The sequence below is a fragment of the Artibeus jamaicensis genome, unplaced genomic scaffold (assembly GCF_021234435.1).
Source record: "Artibeus jamaicensis isolate MK-2021 breed Jamaican fruit bat unplaced genomic scaffold, CSHL_Jam_final contig_473, whole genome shotgun sequence".
Classification (NCBI taxonomy): Eukaryota; Metazoa; Chordata; class Mammalia; order Chiroptera; family Phyllostomidae; genus Artibeus; species Artibeus jamaicensis.
The window spans coordinates 560,374-580,383 of record NW_026521851.1 but is presented as its reverse complement, the minus strand read 5'-3'; the positions used below and the strand labels follow the sequence as shown (position 1 = coordinate 580,383).

The 20,010-nt window shown below is 48.1% G+C and overlaps 1 protein-coding gene across 6 annotated transcripts in view; it reads left to right on the top strand.

The window, feature by feature from the left end:
* TARBP1 (TAR (HIV-1) RNA binding protein 1) overlaps nucleotides 1-20,010 on the top strand; it is a 59,515-nt gene that overhangs the window by 20,726 nt on the left and 18,779 nt on the right. For 5 of the 6 annotated variants that reach the window (XR_008392135.1, XM_053667872.1, XM_053667870.1 and 2 more), the window contains exons 11-22: nucleotides 2,118-2,217; nucleotides 3,165-3,337; nucleotides 7,593-7,690; nucleotides 8,473-8,634; nucleotides 10,630-10,817; nucleotides 11,231-11,492; nucleotides 11,596-11,784; nucleotides 13,118-13,308; nucleotides 13,488-13,559; nucleotides 15,593-15,713; nucleotides 16,984-17,094; nucleotides 18,479-18,628. Coding sequence is in view for 5 of the 6 variants with exons in the window: in XM_053667872.1 (XP_053523847.1) it covers nucleotides 2,118-2,217; nucleotides 3,165-3,337; nucleotides 7,593-7,690; nucleotides 8,473-8,634; nucleotides 10,630-10,817; nucleotides 11,231-11,492; nucleotides 11,596-11,784; nucleotides 13,118-13,308; nucleotides 13,488-13,559; nucleotides 15,593-15,713; nucleotides 16,984-17,094; nucleotides 18,479-18,628 (1,817 nt within the window). In the remaining variant the exon portion in view is untranslated. The remainder of the gene's footprint in view (nucleotides 1-2,117; nucleotides 2,218-3,164; nucleotides 3,338-7,592; nucleotides 7,691-8,472; nucleotides 8,635-10,629; nucleotides 10,818-11,230; nucleotides 11,493-11,595; nucleotides 11,785-13,117; nucleotides 13,309-13,487; nucleotides 13,560-15,592; nucleotides 15,714-16,983; nucleotides 17,095-18,478; nucleotides 18,629-20,010) is intronic. The other variant, XM_053667871.1, reaches the window with a different exon arrangement.

The following is a 20,010-nucleotide window of genomic DNA, read 5'->3' as shown; positions in this document are numbered from 1 at the left end:
AGCATCTTCACCAGGAGTAGATTCCAACTCAAGACACTTCTTTCTTTGCTCATCCACAAGAAGCAACTCCTCATCCACTATAGTTTTGTCATGAGATTGTAGCAAATCAGCCCCGTCCTCAGGCCCCGCTTCTGATTCCTGCTCTCTTGCTGTTCCCACCACATCTGCAATTAGTTCTCCCACCAAAGTCTTGACCCCTCGAGGTCATCCACAAGGGGTGGAATTGGCTTTTTCCAGACTCCTGCCAATGTGGACATTTTGACCTCTTGCCATGAATCACAAATATTCATAATGGCATCTAGAATAGTGCATCTTGCCCAGAAGGTTTCCAGTGCACTTTGCCCAGGCCCGTGCACAGCATCATGTGGTGTGTTTGTTAAATGATAAGACTTGGAAGTTGGAATCCCTCCATGATCGTGCGCTGTAGTGTGGGCGCTGTGTTCCCAGGCGAGGAAACAGCACTGACCCCATTGTAGAGCTGCCCCATCAGAGCTCTTGGGCGACCGGAGCGTTGTCCATGAGCAGTAATATTCTGAAAGGGATCTTTTTTTCTGAGCCATTGATCTCAACAATGGGCTTGAAATACCCAGTAAACCGTGCTGTAAACAGATGTGCTGTCTTCCAGGCTTTGCTGCTCTGTGTATGGAGCACAGGCAGAGCAGCTTGTGCATAGTTCCTAAGGGCCCTAGGATTTTCTGAGTGGTAAGTGAGCACCAGCCTCAACGTAAAGTCACAGCCGCATGAGCCCCTCACAGGAGAGTCAGCCTGCCCTCTGAAGCTTTGAGGCCGGGCACCGACTTTCTCCTCTCCAGCTGTGAAGGTCCTGGGTGGGGTCTTCTTTTAGTGTAAGGCTGTTTCATCTGCATTGAAAATCTGTTGTTTGGTGTAGCCACTGTCACTAATTATCTTACTAGATCTTCTGGAGAACTCGCTGCAGCTTATGCGTCCACACTTGCTGCTTTGCCTCTTGCTTTGATATTCCAGATACCACTTGTTTTGTTGGAACCCATGGACCCACCTCGGCCAGCTCCAGACTCCTCTCCTGCAGCTGCCTCACTCTTCAGCCCTCACAGCACTGAGGAGTTGAGACTTGCTCTGGGTTAGGCTCTGGCTCACGGGAATGTTGAGGCTGGCTTTCTCCACGTCAGCCATACGGCTGTTGTGCTTTATCATTTGTGTGTTCACTGGGGTGGCACCTTTAATGTCCTTCAAGAATTTCTCCTTTCCATATACAGCTTGGCTAATTATTTGGCTCAAGAGGCCTAGCTTTTGGCCCATCTCATCTTCGACATGCCTTCCTCACTCAGCTTGGCCAATTGTAGCTTTGATTTAAAGTGAGAGACTTGTGACCTTCCTACACCTGAACATGTAGAGGCCAGGGCAGGGTTATTCATTGGCCCAATTTCAGAATGGCTGTGTCCCAGGGAACGGAGCGGCCCCTGGGAAGGGGGGTGTCATCGGGGCAGCTGACACACAGCCTTCGTGGAGTAAGTTTGCCGCCTTCCGTGGGTGTGGTTGTTACAGTACTGACGTCAGAGATCGCCAATCACAGATGGCGACAGAAGAGTTGGAAACTTTGCAAGAATGACCAAAACATGGCAGAGAGACACAGTGAGCAGACACTGTTGGAATATGGCGCAGGTAGACTCACCTGACGTAGGCCTTCAGTTTGTAAAAGCCATGCCACCTGTGACGTGCACAAGAGCACGGTGCACCTGCCCACTCCCGGTGCCCGCGTGGCTTCCCCTTGCCTGTAGGGTGAAGACAGACATCCTTTCCAGGGCCCACAGAGCCCCCTTGTCATTCCACCTGTCTCTGTGACCTCATCTTGCTCATTCCCACCTCCTGGCCCCAGGCTCACAGGCCGCTTTCATTTCCTGTCCCTCCTCTGTCAGGGACAGCTCGTCTCCTCCACCCATCTCATTCTTTCTCAGCCACCACACCCAGCCCAGTGGTCATTTTAAGTGTATGTGGCCCTGAGCCATTTCATTGCAGCTGCATTTCTATAAAAATTCAATATTGGCAAGACACATTTCTTCAGCCATCTGTCTGTGTCTGAAGCCCCCTCTGTGAAGGGTTTAACTCACAATTCTCAACCTTGACTGACCTTCCCGCAACAGGAGAGACCTGCTGGATGCCCGACTGGGCTGAAGCCAGGCTTGTTGCCCTGATGGTCTTGCTGGCTGTGGATGTGGAAGGAATGAAGACCCAGTACAGGTGAGCATTTCTGCACCTGAAAACAAAGGTTCCCCCCCAACAAAGGCTGCTCAGATTTATGGTGGGTGTTCAGACTTTCCCACTACTGGCATGGGATTGACCACAATGTATTGTACTAAAGGAGAGACTGAGATGTTGGCAATAAATTAATTATAACTTAACAGTAAGGCCTAATAGTCTTTATTACTATTAGTTGAAACATGTAAGTTAAATTATTAGAGATGGTTGAAAAAGCTATACAATAATAACTGGTTTTATAGAAGAATATTAGAAAAGTAGGTTGTAAGATCCTAGCATAAGATTAGGTGAAGAAATTGACTAGATTTAATTCCTTTGTAAAAGGTGTAATTAAAAAAAAGGGAATAAAGACAAAACAGTCTCACTTACATTTTGAGAATGTGAGGAGTGGATTGGTTCTCTCAGATTATAATTGTTTTGAAAAGCAGCTTCCTCAGGTCATGTGTTCACAAGATATGCGGTTAATTTGGTTAACCTCACATCTCTTCCAGACAGTTTAGTACTAATGTTGGTCATAACAGTTTTCTATAAATTCTTAATTCTTTATATATATATTTTTCGTTAACATGCCTCATCTCCTTGACTTGCATTTGTTTTTGTTTTTGTTTTTGAATTATGGAAGCAGGGTCCCAGCACAGTAATTGGCAGGCGAAACGGGCGGAGGATTTCCTTCGTGCTTGAGTGCAGAGCTGTGTGCGCATTTTCTACCCTGTGCCTTCATCTGGCCACATGCTCTTCTCCCCCGGAGAGCGCAGGCCAGAGGGTTGGTGTGCCGTCGGGAGGGACGTCAGTCCTGTGAGGCGGATCGTCCATCAGAGTGACGCTGTCTCACTGAGTCCCTTAGTTAACCAACCCCACGAACTATAGTTGCGAAATAGTTTCTTTCTATTTTAGAAATGCTTAATTTGGCTGTGTTTTTTAATGCCTAGTGAAAAACGGAGAATGCAGAATGTGTTGAGGATGTTCTTGGACCCTCTCCTGGACGCCCTTGGGAAGCTGGGCACGAACGCCTACATGCCCGTGCTGAAAGCCGACAGGTGCCTGCAGCTGCTGGTGACGCTCCTGCACACCTGCGCGCCGAAAGGTCCCGGTGCCCGAGACGGTGAGGAGGGGTGGTTTCTCCGGGCCCTTGCTTGCTATGCAGTTGGCATTTAGAACAGAAGGAAGTTCTCGAGCTTTGAACATAAAGAGGCCACCTCATGGTTTCGGCATGTGTTCACTGGTCTCCCCTGGTGGTCCCTGGACACCAGCCGGGCAGGAGCAGAGTTCTGTCCCTGAGGAACAGACCGTCCAGGGCGTGCATCTGTTGGTTATTATTGATTTTAGAAGGTGATTTCATTTGCTGCTATTTTTTTTAATTTATACTTGCTCACTGATTTTTAGACCATTGGAAATGATCACTATTTCATGTATGTTTAAGCAAGATGCATTTCTAATTGCCACTAGGCCGTTGCAGAAAGTCAGCTAAAGCATGAGGGGTGATAGCCATTTTATCTTTAAATATGCTGATCTCCGCACACTTCCTGCGTAGAAGACGCTTCCTGTAGAACGTGTTGCAGTGATTGGTAGAAGCGTCGAGCCCTTCCCTCCCTCCTGGCACTGAGGTGCGTGTCAGCCAGCAGCTGAAAATGCAGCAGACGTCACAGAGGAGCGTGTGGGTGGGGAAACCTTCATTCCAGTCCTTCCCATTTCATTTGGAATTGAAGACACTTAAATTTAAGGAAATTCTAGAGAAACATTGGTATGAGTTTACACCTGAGGAGACTATTGCTAAGGGTAGATTTTAACATGAGCTTATGAAGTAGTAAAGCTAGTTTCCAGGTTCTGATATGTTTGGTAATAGTTGCAGAACCAAATGCTGCACACACAACAGTGACTTCTTACAAGATTTCCGTTTGTAATGGCTTAAATGTGGATTCACTTGATGTGCATTGTGTGTGTGCGTGTTTATTTTTTGTGGTGAAATAAACATGACAGAACTCACTCTCTTACATCAAGCCTGCGGGTCCGTGGCCTTGAGCACACACTGCTCCACTGCCCTTGCAACCTTCTGTCCACAGAACCCGCATCACCTTGCAGAACCAAAGCTGCCATCACACAGGAGCTCCCCATTTTCCCCCCGCCCGGCGCAGGGCCCCACCATAAATACTTCCTGTATTCATGGCCTTGACTCCTCCAGGTACCTTACATGAGTGGCTCAGCAGGGACTGTCCTTTACAAACCCTCGTACTTTCATCCTCCTGAATTGGCAAGGGACTCGAGCTCTGTGATAGTGTTTGTGGGAGCTGCTGTCTGCCCCGTCGTGACTGTTTTCCTGGCTCAGCACTTCCAGGCGGAGGACTGGGTCATGGTGCCTTCTGGAAACTGCCACGATGTTTGATTCACAGCAGGTTGTATGTGTTAGGATGCAAAATAAACACCTGGGAACTCACTGCCCAGCCTAAGAACGAAGTTCCCTGTTATTCCTCCGTCTGCTGCTCTTGCCTGCTTGTTTTGGCTTTTATCTTTCTCACTTCCCTTCTCTTTAAAAAGTGGTTTTGCCAGGTTTATAGTTTTCAACAGTACGTTGTCTTGTTCTCTTGCTTGTGACCTTTATAGAAACGTTACTTCATGGAAGAAGTCTGTACCTTTCTTCACCTCGGGTGTTGCTGAGATTCATCCGTGTCCTGCCTTCTACCTCGTTATTCCCGTTGCGTAACCGCCATTGCGTGCCGATAGCGCAGTGCCGCCCTGTCCTGTTGCAGGACACTGGGCGGCGTTCGGTGGGTTGGTGTTGCTCACAGCGCTGCGCGGGCCCCATCTGTGTGTCTCCTGGGGGTGTGCGAGTCTCCCCAGGGTGTGTTCTCACTCTTAGGGCATGAAGGGGACCCCAGACAGAAGACTGCAGTTGGAGAAGGTTTTGGGGAAAAGATGAGAAGTTCTGTTTTTGGATCGTTTAAGTGAGATACCATTTAGCTGTTACCCTGGGCAAGGTGTTGAGTTGGCAACTATCTTTCAATGATTAGCTCTTAATTCCACTGTAGTTAGAGAGCAGGTGTTGCGCAGTTTCAGTCTTTAAAGAGTCACGGAGGATGGGGTGATGACCTAGGGCGGGTTTCTTGGTGCATGTTCCGTGCAACTTGAAAATGGCATGTGTGCTGCGGTCGCGGCTGTGTGGAGGGTTCTGTAAATGCCGCGTGTACCCAGAGTTCCACGGGCTTTTCTGGTTTACATCCTAGCGGAGTCCCTGTTCTCTCTCTCCGCACAGAAGGGGACGTCCACGTGGCCATGTAATCTGGGCTTTGTCTCTTCCTCCTTCGGCTTCTCCAGGTGGCTTCTGCCACCGGGGCGTCTCTGTGCGGGGCTGCGTGTTGTCACCACGTGTTGTTACTTCCCTCTTTGTCCCTGGTGACTTTCTCTGAACGGCACTTGGCCTGAGAGTAATATGACCGCTCCTACTTTGGTTAGAAGTTGCACAGTGTATTTGTTCAGGCCTTTCATTTTTATTGTATTTAGATCATTGTATTTCCAGTGCATCTCGTAGACGGCACAGAGTTCGGGCATGATTTTCCATCCATTCTGACACTGTCTTTCATGGGTGTGGACTATTTGCATTTAATCGAATTACTATATGTTTGGACCTAGGCCTGCCATTTTATTTTTTTGTGTTCTGCTTATTTTCTCTACAATGTGCAGATCCAACTTTTCATGAGAGTTTGTTGAAAACTCTCCCTGACAGTGTTACATGTTTTGCTTTCAAGCATTAAACAGATTTTAAAGAACTTAGGGGAAGAGCCTGTTCCACTGACCTCTTTGTTGATGGGTCTTTTGCTCTTTGTTCATTTCCCTGTTCCTGTGTTTGTCTGATGTCCTATCCATTTTGTTTAAAAACTAACAGACATACACCTTGTAGCATTTCTCTTACAACAGGTTCGTTGTTGGCAATGAATTCTCTTAGTTTTCCTTCATCTGAAAATGTCTTTATTTCACTTCTGAGAATATTTTCACTAGACATAACATTGCCATTTTTTTATATCTTTTTCTTCTGCAGTTCAAAAATGTTCTCTTTGCTTCTGGCCCCATGGTGTCTCATCCCTGAAGTGATGTGCTGTTTTCCTCTGTTCCCGAGAGTGTTTCTTTGTATTTAGTTTTTAGCGCTTTGGTTAAGCTGTGTCTGGACGTGATTTTCTTTGTGCTCATTGATTTTTAGGTTCCCTGAACTTTACGAATTTGGAAAGTGTTCAGCCAGTGTTTTACCCAGCTATTTTTTTCAGCACCAGCCTGTTCTCCTCCGGGACTCTTAGGACATGTGTACGAGACCTTTGTTACGATCTGCAGGTCTCCGAGCTCTGCTTATTTTTTAATCACTTTTCATCTGTTGTTCAGATCACAGGTTTCATTGATCTGTTTTCAAGTTTACCAACTTTTCTCTCACATCTCCTTCCTGTGGTTGATTTCATTGAGTGACTTAAAAATTTCAGTTATCATACTTTTCGATTAAAAAATTTCTGCTTGCTTTTCATGTTGAACTCCTATTTCTTTGCTGAGACTTAGTGTTTTTTGATTTCTTTCAAGAATGTGCTTGGCTGACTGTTGAAGCATTTTTATACGTAACTGCTTTAAAGTCTGTGTCATGTTGTCCTGGCGTGAACGGCGCCTCCGAGGTGCCGTTTGTAGGTGGTCTTTCCCGGGCACATCCGCGATGCTTCCCATGCCCAGCACAGAAGGTGTGTCTGGGGATCGTGAGCACTCTGTGATGAGACTCTGGGTCTTGCATAAACCCTCCGGGGTGTGGTGGCGTTTTGTTCAGCTCCAGGGCAGCCTGGCTGGGTGAGGCCTCGTTCCTACCCAGCGTCTGTGGCTGTGGGTTCCCTGCGGCTGGTTTTCGAAGCCCTGGCAGCTCGGTCTGCCCTGTGCCCTGCCTGCCCCGCCCGGGCAGCCTGCGGTCCTGGGGCCAGTCTCCCGCGCACCTCCTGCCGTAGGCCTCCACACAACTCGCCGTCTGCGTCCCTGGGGTGCGCCTGTCCTGCCTGCTCTGGCTGTCGTACCCCTGCTTTCTGGACTACCTGGTCCCTGCCTGCAGGAGAACCAGGGAACCTCCAGCTCTTAGGGCCACTACTGTCTTACTGCCGGCTGAGTTTGACCGTCCAGCCTGTAAATGGCGCTTCAAACACTGGTGGGCTGGTCTGCAGCCCACCCTGTCGGCTCCCATGGGGCTCTCAGGTGAAGGGCAGCCTCCCACAGTGCTCACGATTGTTGTGTCGTGGGAGCCCATTTTCGGTGCATGACCCAAGTGTGTGCTTTCGACGCAGACAGGTGTGCTTCGTTCGCACCAAAGTGCTCCCTGACTCGCTCCGTTGCACTTCTTCTCCACACAGACGAGGTGTCTCCACTCCTCCAGGACCTTGTGGCAGCCGAGGCCGAGAGCATCTCCCAGTTTGTCCTCAGGAGACTCACCATGAGTGAGCTGAGCACCGTGAGTATCCATGGGGGGCTTCTTGCCCCTCTGTCACTGTCTCGGGGAGTCTGGCGCAGGCACTGCCTTCAGCGGAGAAGGACTGACTGCAGTGGTAGGGTCCTGGAGAGCCGGCCCTGCAGCCTCTAGTGCTGTCCCTGAGGGTGGTGACCGTGGCGTTGGGAAAGTGCCGTCTCAGCTTCCTCACTGCAGGGTGGGGGCCACCCCTCTCCGCCGGGGTCTTGGGCTCAGGCGCCCGGCCTGTGGGCAGCTCTGAACTCAGCAGGTGTGGGGGGACCGGCATTGCTGCTTCCTCTTCCTGGAAGAGACCTGCGGTTGATTCTGTCCCTCCCCCGGCTGGCTCTGGGATGCCGGGTGAAGCTGCTTGGCTCCCTGAACCTTACCGGGGTGGTCATCTTCCCCGAGAGAGGGGAGTTGGTGGTCTGCCTGGAGCAGAGGAAGCCTCATCACCTTACTGACCACGTGTTAGCCTTGGGGGCAGGAACTGGGGGAACGTAGTTCCTGCCTTCCCAGGTCTCATAGCCCAGGTGAGAGCTGGATAGGTGCTCGTGGTTGGCGAGGTGACCGTGCAGAAGGCAGGTTCCCGTGGGCACCCAGAGAGGAAGGACGTGCCCCCACGGGGAGCGGACAGAAGGCTTCTGGTGGGGTGGGGGGGAGACGTGTGCACATTTCTCTCAGCAATGTGCAGTTTTAGTGCCTGCAAACGGATGAGTTCCTGTCCACACTCTGGTGGCTGGTGAGCCTCACAGACCCTCCTTGTTCAGTGTCTTATCGTCTCTTAGGTTTCCGACCTGGACCGCGGGCACTTGTACCTGCAGGTCCTCACGGAGCTCACTGGTCTCCATCGGGAGGTGGGCTGGACGAGAGGCAGCCCCGTCTGGAGAGTGATTTCTCCTTTGAAAACCGCGTGTGTCCGGCATCTTCAAGACACGGACAGCGGACAGGTACTGCTCTGTGGTTCTGGGTTTGCAGTGCTGTGGGGTGAGGCTGAGGTGGAGCGCGTATTTGATTCCCGGACAGTATTTTGATGTAAAAGTATCTGCTGGAACCTCTTTATAAAACAGTATCCTTTGCTCGTCGTCTTGGATGAGGATTGGGAGGCCCGTCACGTGAGGTGTCTAACAAAAGTGTGCTGACTTCAGTCTTGACACTGTTTAGACCCCGGAAGGGGATCTGCACTAGGCCCCTGCTCAGGCACCACTGAGGGCCCTTCGTGCATCCACACTCACCGGCCCGATGTCCCGAGCCCCCAGACCGGGCTCTCGGCCTCCGGGTCTGACTGTGTCATCCTCTGCCTTCCTCTGGGCTGTGTCCCTCCAGGCCACCAGGCGGTTCCACAGACCGTGGGCACATGCTGCTCTGCCTGTCCTTCCCCTGAGAGCGCCCTCCCTCCAGTGTGCACCTGCCAGCAGCCGGCGGGCCCAACTCAGAGCACGTTTGCTCGGAGGCCTTCTCGGGTCAGCGCCCCAGGCTCCCCTTCACTTCCCTGTGGCTGCTTACGCCTCCTCATGGTGTCGACCTCCGTCCTCTTGTTTGTGGAGTGGCCTGTGTATCTGTGTCTTCTCCACTAGATTGCAGAGAAAGGAGGCCTTTCTTAAGTGTAATGTAATGAGGCCCAGTGGCTGTGGAGTTTAGACTTCCTGGGGGTGCATCCCGGCTTCATCCTTGCCAGCCCGGTGACCTCGGGGACATTACTGAACGTCCCTGTGCCTCATGCACCACAATCGCAGGTGAGGGCCGTAGGGCTGAGGTGAGAACTCGAGCCAGCTGGTACATGTTGGCACAGTGCCTGGGGCCTAGAAAGTCCTCAGTGAGTGTGAGCTGGTTTTACTGAACACAGGGTAAGTGCTGACTGAAGTTTGCCTGAATCATAGTTTACTCTGGGCTGCTAATTAAAATAATGAAACTACGTGATTGCTTTAATCACCTAATTCAAAGTTTTCAAGAACTGCCCTGAAAATGATAACATCCTGGCTAGCACAAATCAGTACATTAGAGACGTGAAAGGCCAAAATTGTGCACCATGCACAGTAATTCTGAAGGTGGGCTTGCATAAGAGCAGTAAATTGTGTTCCGTGTGTCGGCAGCGTTGCTGTATAAAGCTTGTAGAGATGCACGAGATGCTGGGCGGGGGGGCGGTCAGCACTTCCCTCTGGCGCAGGGCACTGCTGGCAGCGTCGGGAGGGCTGCTGTGGTCTGGTGCAGCGGCTGTGTGTGCCTGCCTGCCTGCGCTCCTGCCTCGTGGTTGCAGATGGCTTACTTTCTCCAAGCAGGGCGCCAGGCCGTCCTGGGTTCCCCCTTGGTGCTTCTCCGTGTAGAACCCCAGGTGCTCTGCGCAAAACACCCCATTACTTAGTCTCCACACTGGCCGTGGCGGTGGGTTCTGTGCTGCTGCACTTCACAGGGAACACACTGTGTGAGGCGCGTCCACAGTCACGCTGGTCCCAAGTGCAGAGCAGGAGCCAGATATCGGCTGTGTGGTTCTTGAGTCCAGCCCTTGACGGCCGCGCTGCGCCACTTCCAAAGCAGCGTGCAGCTCGTTGAAGGGGTTACTTACACGTGTGCCCAGAGCCCTTTTAAAAACGTACTTCAGCCAAACAGTGACAGTAAGACCCACCATGGGCTGTCGGGTCCAGAGGGGTAGTTGAGGAGGAAGAGACGGAGAGTCCTGACTGTCAGACAGGTGGGGGTCTGTCGTGTGCTGCTCCGGGCACCCACCTGCCAGGTGAGGAGATCCGTCTCCTCTGCCCTGCTGGGCATTTGCTGCCGCCGTGGATTCGTTCAGTCTGTAGGGGAGCACTAGACCCCATGGGGTGCACTGGATTTCCCTCGTTCCCTCTGCTGTTCAGGAGCAGGAGAGAAGGGAGGGCATTGGGGATGCGGGTCCTGGCCTGCTGAGACCGGCTCCTGGTGAATACGGTGCTGTGTTCCTTCCTCAGGAGCCAACGCTGGGGAGGCAGGTTCAGAGGGTGGTCAGTATGGCGGCCTTGGCCACGGTGTGCAAGGCCATGGACCAGAAGCCGGAGCTGCAGCCGGACCCGCCAGATGCTGGGCCCACGGAGAGGTTCCTGGCCTCCCTTCCGCTCAATCAGATGCTGCAGAAGCCGTGCCCAGAGGAGCAGAGCAGGTGTGTCCCGCCTCGGAGTGCAGCGTGTCCCTGGGAGGCATCTATAGTCCTCACATTGGGAATCCGTCCTTGTTCCAGTCTAGGTGACTGTGTAACTCAGAGAACAGGGTTGTGGGAATTTGGGGGGGAGGCTCCATTCAGGATGATCTCGTGCTACCACATTATTCGTCTCCCTACTGGAAACCCATGAACTTTCCACATTCAGTTCTGAGTGAATCGTATGAAGTGAGTGAAAGTACGCACTTTTAGGGCAGTCAGAAAAAATCACGGTTCACGTGGTGTCCTTGTGCTCTGGTAGACGGGGTATTTAACAGTTCCCGGTTCCCTTGTCCCCACGAAAGGGTAGTGGGCACGTGCAGACGAAGTGGAGACAGACCGAGGATGCATGGGCGGTGACTTTCTTTTCTTTTCAGTGATTTTGAAGAATCCGCGTCTTCCAGAGGATGGGGCAGAATAGCTGCACAGTATATCCATGACCAGTGGGTCTGCCTCTTCTTTCTGTTGAAAAAGTACCACACCCTTCTGCCGCCCTCAGAGGGTGGAGCCCCGGAGCCCGTCCTGCCTGCTGTCCAGATGCCGGAGAGGACACTGCGGTCCGCACTGGACGCCCTCACCATTCTTCCTTCCGACCAGGTCCTCCCTGTGTTCCAGTGCATGAGGCTTTTGGTTCCCCAGGTAAAACGCAGTGAGCTGGGAATTAAGGAATAACCGTAGCGGGGAATTCAGTTTCTGAAATTAAAGGGTGGTTATATATTTCTCTTTCTCTTTTTTCCACCAGCTTCTGGCCTCCTCTGAATCAATCTGCATAGAGGCTTTCAACATGGCATGGAAGGTTATATGTTCTTTAAGCAACACTCAGCTGATATTCTGGTCTAATTTAAAGGCTTTCGTTCAGTTTGTTTTTGATGCCAAAGTTCTTACTATCGCTGCAAAAGTCAAGGGCCAGGCATATTTCAAAATAAAAGAGGTAACTTTCTTTGAATTGGGGTAAAAAACACATAACGTAAAATTTACCATCTTTACTGTACTTAAGTCTGTTGAGGAAGGTTAAGTCTGTTTGCCTTGTTGTGATGGATCTCCAGAACTTTTCATCTTGCAGAGCTGAAACGCTGTATCCAGTAACCTCTCCCGCTTCCCCGTCCCCATTCTCCTTTCTGTTTCTATGAATTCCACTGCTTTCAAGAAAAAGCACACTCGAAACCTATGTAATCTTATTAACCAGTGCCACTCAATACATTTAATTTAAAAAGTGGTTTTCTTTTTAATTTGTGGGGCTTCATAGCCCATGAGGAAGAGTTATGTTTGTAATTGCGTATTAGATTTGTGGTTATTTATTCAGTCAGTTAACATTTGAACCTTCTTCAGTGTCATGAGTAAGAATGAGGAAATCTTAGCTGGCAAAGAGTAGGTGAGATGGTGGCCCATGAGCCACATCTGCCCAACGTGTGTTATTTGGTTCATACCATGTTTAAAATCTGGAATGAGTTGCCAGCTTTTCAGAATTGGTGAATTTGCATGAAAATCTTGGAAAATGGGACGGACTGGCAGCCGCAGTCATTCCTACATGACAGCAGTCCCCTGGTCAAGTAGGGGCAGCCTGTGCACCGGCCTGCACCTCCTCTCCAGTCCACGCTATCCCTCACGCCCTCTGGATACCGAGGGCAAAGGTCCGGTGCCTTTTGTCATTGCACTGGTGCCGTTGCTTTCCTCGAATGAGACATGTTTCTGTGACTGGAGCCTGATCCCGGGGCCCTTCTGATTTCTAGAGGCATTTGCGTCGATAACTGCCGATCCCCATGGTAGGGAACACAGCATGACGGAATGACATCAAGCCCAGGAATCCACCTGTGCCTTTCCCTAGGGGGGAAGTGGATGCACGCCCTTATGACCCTGCCGTCCCTGCTGCCTCTCTCTGTCCCCTCCTGAGGCCCAGCACACACTCAACAGGCCAAGGTCTTTGCTGACTCGGGAAGGGAGGTCACTGACAAAATGCAAAGAAACCGAAACTGCTTTCTTCCCTCCGTTCTCTGTGGACTGTGGCTTCTCCGGGAGAGCTCTGGGTGGACATCACCGTCAGGCAGATGTCATTCTTGTTGAGAAGTGGAAATTCACATTCTGTGATCACGGAGCATCTTGCAAAATTCTAATGATAAGAATTTTTGATTTTGCAGACTGTATTCACACTTATGTTAGAACTATCATTTGAAGCCATTCACATGGCAGTTTTTTTCAACAGTAAGTTTTTTTGGAAAAAACTAACTCAGGTAAAAGGCCATAATAACCATTGTTTTTTCTTCCAGATTATGTACAAGATGATTGAGATGTCTGCTATAAAAACTGGAGTCTTCAACACACTGATAACTCACTGCTGCCTGTCGTGGGTGGTTCCTGCTTCAAATGTGTCCCCTGGGTCTCTGTCAACTGCTAAACACTATGGCGAACTGGTCCTTGAGGCTTGTGTGTTTGGAACTGTGTTCAGGCGCGATCAGAGGTAATGGTGCAGAGATTCCAGCCTGTCCTCTCTTATATTAAGTACCTACGTGGGTAGAATTGTTTTTCCTTTGGGACTTTCAATGAGCAGAATATGAAGTACTAGTTAACTTTAAATTTGGGATCTTATTTTTTTTTGTCTAAAACCTGTTGTTTTTGTCAAATGTTTTTTATGGACAGACTCATTCAGGACGTGCAGACCTTTATAGAAAATCTTGGACACGATTGTGCAGCAAATGTTGTCATTGAAAAGTAAGTACTATGGCTGTTTCTACATCTTGTCAGATGTGGGACATTTGGAAGTTATCATCACATGAAAACCTTTCTGTATTTGTTAAACTTAATAAATGTTTTTTATTATAAGACACTGAATGAGCCTTCAAAAGTATGTTAGAAATTATATTCCACTAATCTATTTTCTTCAGATCTGTCACTGTTTACTAAGATTTGATAAACTTAAAAAAATTTAGCATGCGGAGCCCAGTGTAAACAAGGAAAGGCCCACAGGGAACATAATAACGCCTGTTCCTCATTGGCTTGGAGGGCGATTGTCAGCACATGTATTTCATTCTTTCTTTTGGCTAAAAGTCACCATATAACTTGTCAATATGGTTACACGAAAATAAAATCACTCTTGGAACAAGCCCTAAAAATTTGATTTCTGGGATAAGACTATTTATCTAATCCCCAAATTAATGCTTTTTGGAGCTCATCAAAGTAGCTTTTTAAAAACTTTTATTATTATTTTTTTAATCCTCACCCAAGGATGCACCCATTGATTTTTAAAGAATGAGGAAGGGAGTGAATGAATGAGAGAGAGAGAGAAAAACATTGACCAGCTGCCTCTGGTACATGGTCAGGGATGGAACCCACAACTAGGTATGTGCCCTGACTGGGGATTGAACCCGTAACCTTTTGGTGTACAGGTGATGCTCCAATGAACTGAGCCACCCAGCGGGGCAAGTTTTATTTTCTTAACACAATTTTTTAAAAATCTGGATGTCTAACCCTGACCCGTGTGGCTCAGCTTGTGGGGCGTTGTCCCTCAAAGTGAAAGGTCATGGGTTTGATTCCCAGTCTGGGCACGTGCCTCAGTTGTGGGTTTGGTCCCCAGTTGGAACTTGTACAAGAAGCAACTGATTGATAGTTCCCTCTCCCTCTTTCTCCCTCCCTTCCCCCCTAAAAATAAATAAATAATTAATTAATTTTTAAAAATCCGTGTGTCTAGGTGTTTATAAAGAAGCTGGTGGTATATTATTCACTTTGATTTTAGAGTTTAGGACAACAGATGATGGTTGTGTACAGTTGCCACAGCGTTTATTATCCTAAGTGCCATAGCTATGTTTTATCTTCCGTCCTTCATTAAAAATACACATTTTTTCCCCTGGCTGGTGTGGCTCAGTGGATTGAATGCTGGCCTGTGAATTGAAAGGTCACTGGTTCGATTCCTGGTCAGGGCTCATGCCTGGGTTGAAGGCCAGGTCCCCGGTCCCCATTTGGGGGTGTGTGAGCGGCAACCGATCAATGTTTCTCTCGCACATTGATGTTTCTTTCTCTCTCCTCCTCCCTTCCCTTCTCTCTAAAAATAAATAAAAATAAAAAATATATTTTCATTGTTAATTTTTTTACTTGACCTTTTTTTCTTTACCAGTTTAGCAACAAAAGTAACATTTTTTTAGTTGATGGTTCCAAAATAACTTTGATTTCTACTAGGTAATTGTTGTTAAAGTAAAATGACATTTGCTTACATTATAACAGTTACACTGTTATATATAAGGTTACTATAAGGACCTTTGGAGGTTCACTTACTTTATCTTTCCGCATTTGCACACTGAAAACGCTGGGATGCTGAGAGTACACGGTGTTTCCTGAACATGCCCTCAGGTAGAGGACGTGCATTTGTAGTGCAGCCATTGGGGCATTTGGGGCGGAGTCTTGCCCCCAAGGGGTCGGAGCTGCCCATGGTCCTCACTCAGGAATAGCCTCATGAGTGCTGGTCTGTTTTGTCCACTGATAAGATATCATTAGCCCAGAGTCAGCTGTGCATGCATGGTTTTTCCAGAAATCTGGGTGAATTTGTGCCTGTTCAGACTTTCTGTACAGACTGTCCTTTTGATAGATTCGTTATCTTCTAGTTTCTGTACTGAATTAACAAGCATTGCATTAATTATGGATCTACTTAATTTTAGAAAACTTTGGAAGGTTTTGATACTTTGAAACTAATATTTGAGGTATTTTTCTGTTTTGAAAGTGTATTAACCTAGTGTATTATTTTACGCTTTTAGTACCCAAAGGGAGGACCATTACGTCCGAATTTGTGCTGTCAAATTCCTGTGTTTGTTAGATGGCTCCAACATGTCTCATAAACTGTTCACGGAGGATCTTGCAGTCAAGCTGTTAGATAAAGTAAATATGCTTTTTTTTTTTTTTTTTTTACTTTAAAGTATCTTTGTTGTATAGTTAAGTCAGAATCTAACATTTTCTCTTTATGGTGACAAAATTTGTATTTTAAATATTATCAAGAAAAAAATGAGACTTATGTTTCATATTTTTAGTTAAAGGTTGGTTGGTAATTGTCCAACTCAGGTTTGGTTCGGAGAACAAGAATGTTTTCCCCAAACTATCTGAACTTCCCTCTGGGTATTTTCCAGAACCAGTCAAAACCAGTTGGATTTAGAGTGATGTATCCTGACATTGTTTCATGTAAACAATAGTGAAAAGGTAATAATGTAGGAACTGTCATAATGTGAACAGTTTTTTTGAGTTTGCAAAGGCACTGGCAAAAGAGCATGACAGTGGCTGAGGGGTGGGTTTAGTAAAGCTAGGAGAAGAGAGCGCGGTCAAGTTCGGTGCAGTGCTCACCTCTGCTTGCGTGCGTGCTTGCGTGCGTGCGTGCGTGCGTAGCCGGGGAGGCAGACGCAGCGCCTGACGGCGGAGGTGACTGGTAACTGTGCGACCCACTGAGTCGCCTGCCCTGAAATGCAGTGTTCGCCATACATTTGACGGCTTTGTTATATGAAACCCAGGAGGTATTTTTATGCCCAGATGTCCTCCTTTGCGCGGTGGGTGTCAGGAGCGCTGTCTCAGAGGAAGCGGTGTTTCACTGGTCTCCTTCCTGAAGATCAAGTAGAACTGACAGCAGCGGGGGCCACACCAGGCAGACTGCACATGCGCACTGTGATGGATGCGAGCTCTGCTAGTGCGGGAGGCTCTCAGCTGCCGCTCTCCGCCTGACCATGGCATCTACTTCCCGAGGCCTCTCTTCCTGGCGTTGTCATCCAATGGCAGATGCGTATTTTGAACTTACACGAGACGAAGGGACATAAAAGGAGAAGTGCCTATTGGTGCCTTGAGAGACACGTCTCATACCTGCGTCTCGTCCCATTGCATGGCCCCATGTCCCTCTTAACTGGCCACGATGGAATAGTGTCCTTCCGAAGACTTTCATACCGCATACAATTACATAGTTCCTTTTCTGACTTTAAAAGCAGATAAGCAACTAAATGCAGTTTTTTGAAAACGAAAGAATTGGCTCTCTTACACTTCTTTCTGCCTTTTGGTGTACAAAGGTTCCTATGCCAGTTTGACCTTCTGAGTGTGGAGTCACCATGCATTTGGTTTTCATGAATCACAAATCCAGTGAGTGATTGAATGTAATTCCCTCCCCTGCCCCCAGGACGAGCTGGTGTCCACGTCCAGAACGCGATACTATGTCAATTCTCAACAACACAGAGTGAAAAATCGAGTGTGGCAGGTTCTGCTTGTACTTTTCCCCAGATTTGATCAGGTATAGTATTTTTTATATTTGTACCTTTAAGCATGTTTCCACATGAATAAACTATTTAGTAGACACTGCCATGTACTATTTTAAAGTGGAAAAAGTAATCTTCTTAAAATTTATACTTTAGTTCTTAAAATTGAAGTTATTCAGAACTTTTTTTAACGGAAAGAATACTAAGGCAATTAAGTGTTGCAGAAATAAGTCAAGACACTGGTTTACCTGGCCCCATTGAGTATTCTTCTTTCTGTATTTTAATGGAATACTGTAAGTGTTTAATGTTTCATATGGCACTTGATTAGAAAATCTAAATACTTAACTCCTCATTTGCACCAGCTGAGCTGGTTGGGAGTGTGTCTTGCACCGTCTTCGGTCCAGCACCGTCTGCAGTCCAGAAACCACAGGGCGCGTCCCCCAGGAAACCGGCGGCACAGCCAGTGCGGGTGAAATCCCAAACCAAGTCATGCTCCGCTTTATGCCACTGTCGTGGGGGCTCAAAACAGGCTTTTCTGCTCCCCAGCTACTGATTAGAAATTCTTAAGATGAATTCTTCTTTAAAGTAAAAAAGTATACATGATAAATGTTTTTGTGTGCTTGTATGAGACGGTGCTACTTAGAGACTGTCAGTCGCCCAGATAGAAGTGTGATTTCTAAGGGCACTGGGTCAGGTGGGAGGAGGATTTTGGAGTCAGGGGCTGGGCCAGAGCTGGTGAGGCTGTGTGGGCGGGAAGGAGGGGTGGGAGGAGGCAGTCCGGGGAACCGGGAGGCCCAGCTCCGCCCCTTCCAGGCTTGTCTGCCCCCTGCTGACACTGGCTCTGTCATCCAGTCATCCATCGTGGGGCATCTTGATCTGACTCTGACTGCTGCTGCATACTAGATACGTGGCTTTGGGGCAGATATTTAACTTCTCAGAATCTTTTCCCTGTAAAAATACAGAGGATAAAAGCCTTTCTCACAGAATAGATGTCCAAGTAAAATATGAAGAACTCGGTAAAAGTGCCTCGTCACCATGTTTCACTCCACAGGTATTAGGGTCATTGTTTGCAGAGTGGTAGATTCAATAGTTACTTATAATAAAACTTCAAGGTGTTTTTTTTAAAATGATGACTCTTTTTTTAAAATTAAAACTAATAACCATTTACAACGTTGCTAGGAGATTAGATCTTAATTATTCCCAGCACAAAATAGAAATGGTCATTATGTGACATGATAGAGGCGTTAGCTAATGCCATGGTGGTCATATTATTATGATGTGTAAATATAACATTTTTATCAAATCAACATTTTTATCCCTTAGATTTATACAGTATTATATATTAATTATATCTCAGTAAAAAGAAATTTAAAACAATAATCATAACACCACTTAATTTCTGAATTTTATTTTTCCCAGAATTTCTTGAATAGAATCATTGACAAGATTTTCCAGGCTGGCTTCAGCAATAATCAGGCATCCATAAAGTATTATATAGAATGGATCATCATATTGATCCTTCATAAGTTCCCTCAGTTTCTTCCGAAGTTCTGGGATTGCTTTTCTTATGTAAGTAAAGATTTTTCATATCTTTTTTTAAATCAAGGAAGATGCGGGCTGTGCTGGGAGATTTGTTTTGCTCTAATTAGCCATTTCTGATGATCAGTTTGTCCTGTCTCCAGTGTATTGACTCGTAAACTGTGTTTTCAAGACTTGACTTGGTGTAGGAGACAGCCGTCCCTGGCACAGCCTGAGCTTACCCTTGTGGATTTGACAGCTCTTCCACTCTAACAAAGGAAGGATGGAAAAGGCTTCTGCTATTAGGAGTTGAGAGAAATGGGTGTGTTCTGCTGTCTTACTTACCAAGAAATGTGTGTGTTTGATCTTAGAGATAAGAATGGTAAAGAATTAAGTGCATCCCTTACATTGTGAAGAAACTGTTAGTAGGGAGACTTCAAAGGTAACCAGAGTAGAGGGACTGAGGGGGAACCCCTGTGACCTCAATGCCTTCCCGTTCTTTCATCTGTGCCCCGCCCTCCCCAACATTTCTTGGATCTTGAAATCATTTTTAAGGAGTTGATACTAAGATTAGTGATGGAGTTTCCAGTGCAGGCTTCCTGACAAGTAACGAATTATCCCTGAGCACTAGCCCCGTGGCCCCAAGTCCCCGCTCCCTTTGGGACCTTCTACTTTGCGCGTGTGTCCTTTTCTGTTTCCTCCTTCCAGTTTCAGGGGAAGGACTGTGTTTGCATTTCCTTCACTGGCTTTACTCTGAAATCTTTACTCTAATCTGACGAGTTCTCCTCCTTCCGGCCACTGTCCTGGCATCCGTTCCTGCACGACTAAACTTTGAGAACCCATGCTCTTTGCCTTCCTCTTGCCCCACCGAAACAGCGGGGGTCCGCGGGGTTCTTCGAGAGCTCGAGCTCTGAGGACCCCCTGAGCAGCAGCAGAGTGGAGGGCCTTTCTCCTTCTGCCTCACCTGCCTCGAGGCTGTTGCAGCAGCCGCCCCACAGCCGGCTGGCACTGCGGTGTGCCTCTGCCCCTCCCGGGACACCGGCCGTCTCTGACCCTTTCACGCTCGCTTTCTGTCTTGGTTTTGTCTTACCCATCGTCATTCAGCCCAGAGCTGTTCTTCCTGTGCTCCCTGTGCTCGTCAGCCCGTCTCTGCTGGCTCAGCCGGCTCAGCATCTCCAGCCCTCCTCACATTGTCAGCTTCATCCGCGTACAATAGAACCGATGATGACAATTTCTCTTCCTCAACTGGCCCCTTCCTATTGACCTTCATTCTCCCAGGCTCCAGGAGCCATGTCACCCTCAGTCGTGATAGTCAGGGTGGAGTGTTCGCATGTCACTTGTGCAGAAGCATGTTCCTTTTCACACTCCAGGCTTCCTCTCCTGGCTCTTCCTCTCCCCCTTGGGTCCGTGAATGGAGGGCAGTGTCCCGTCAG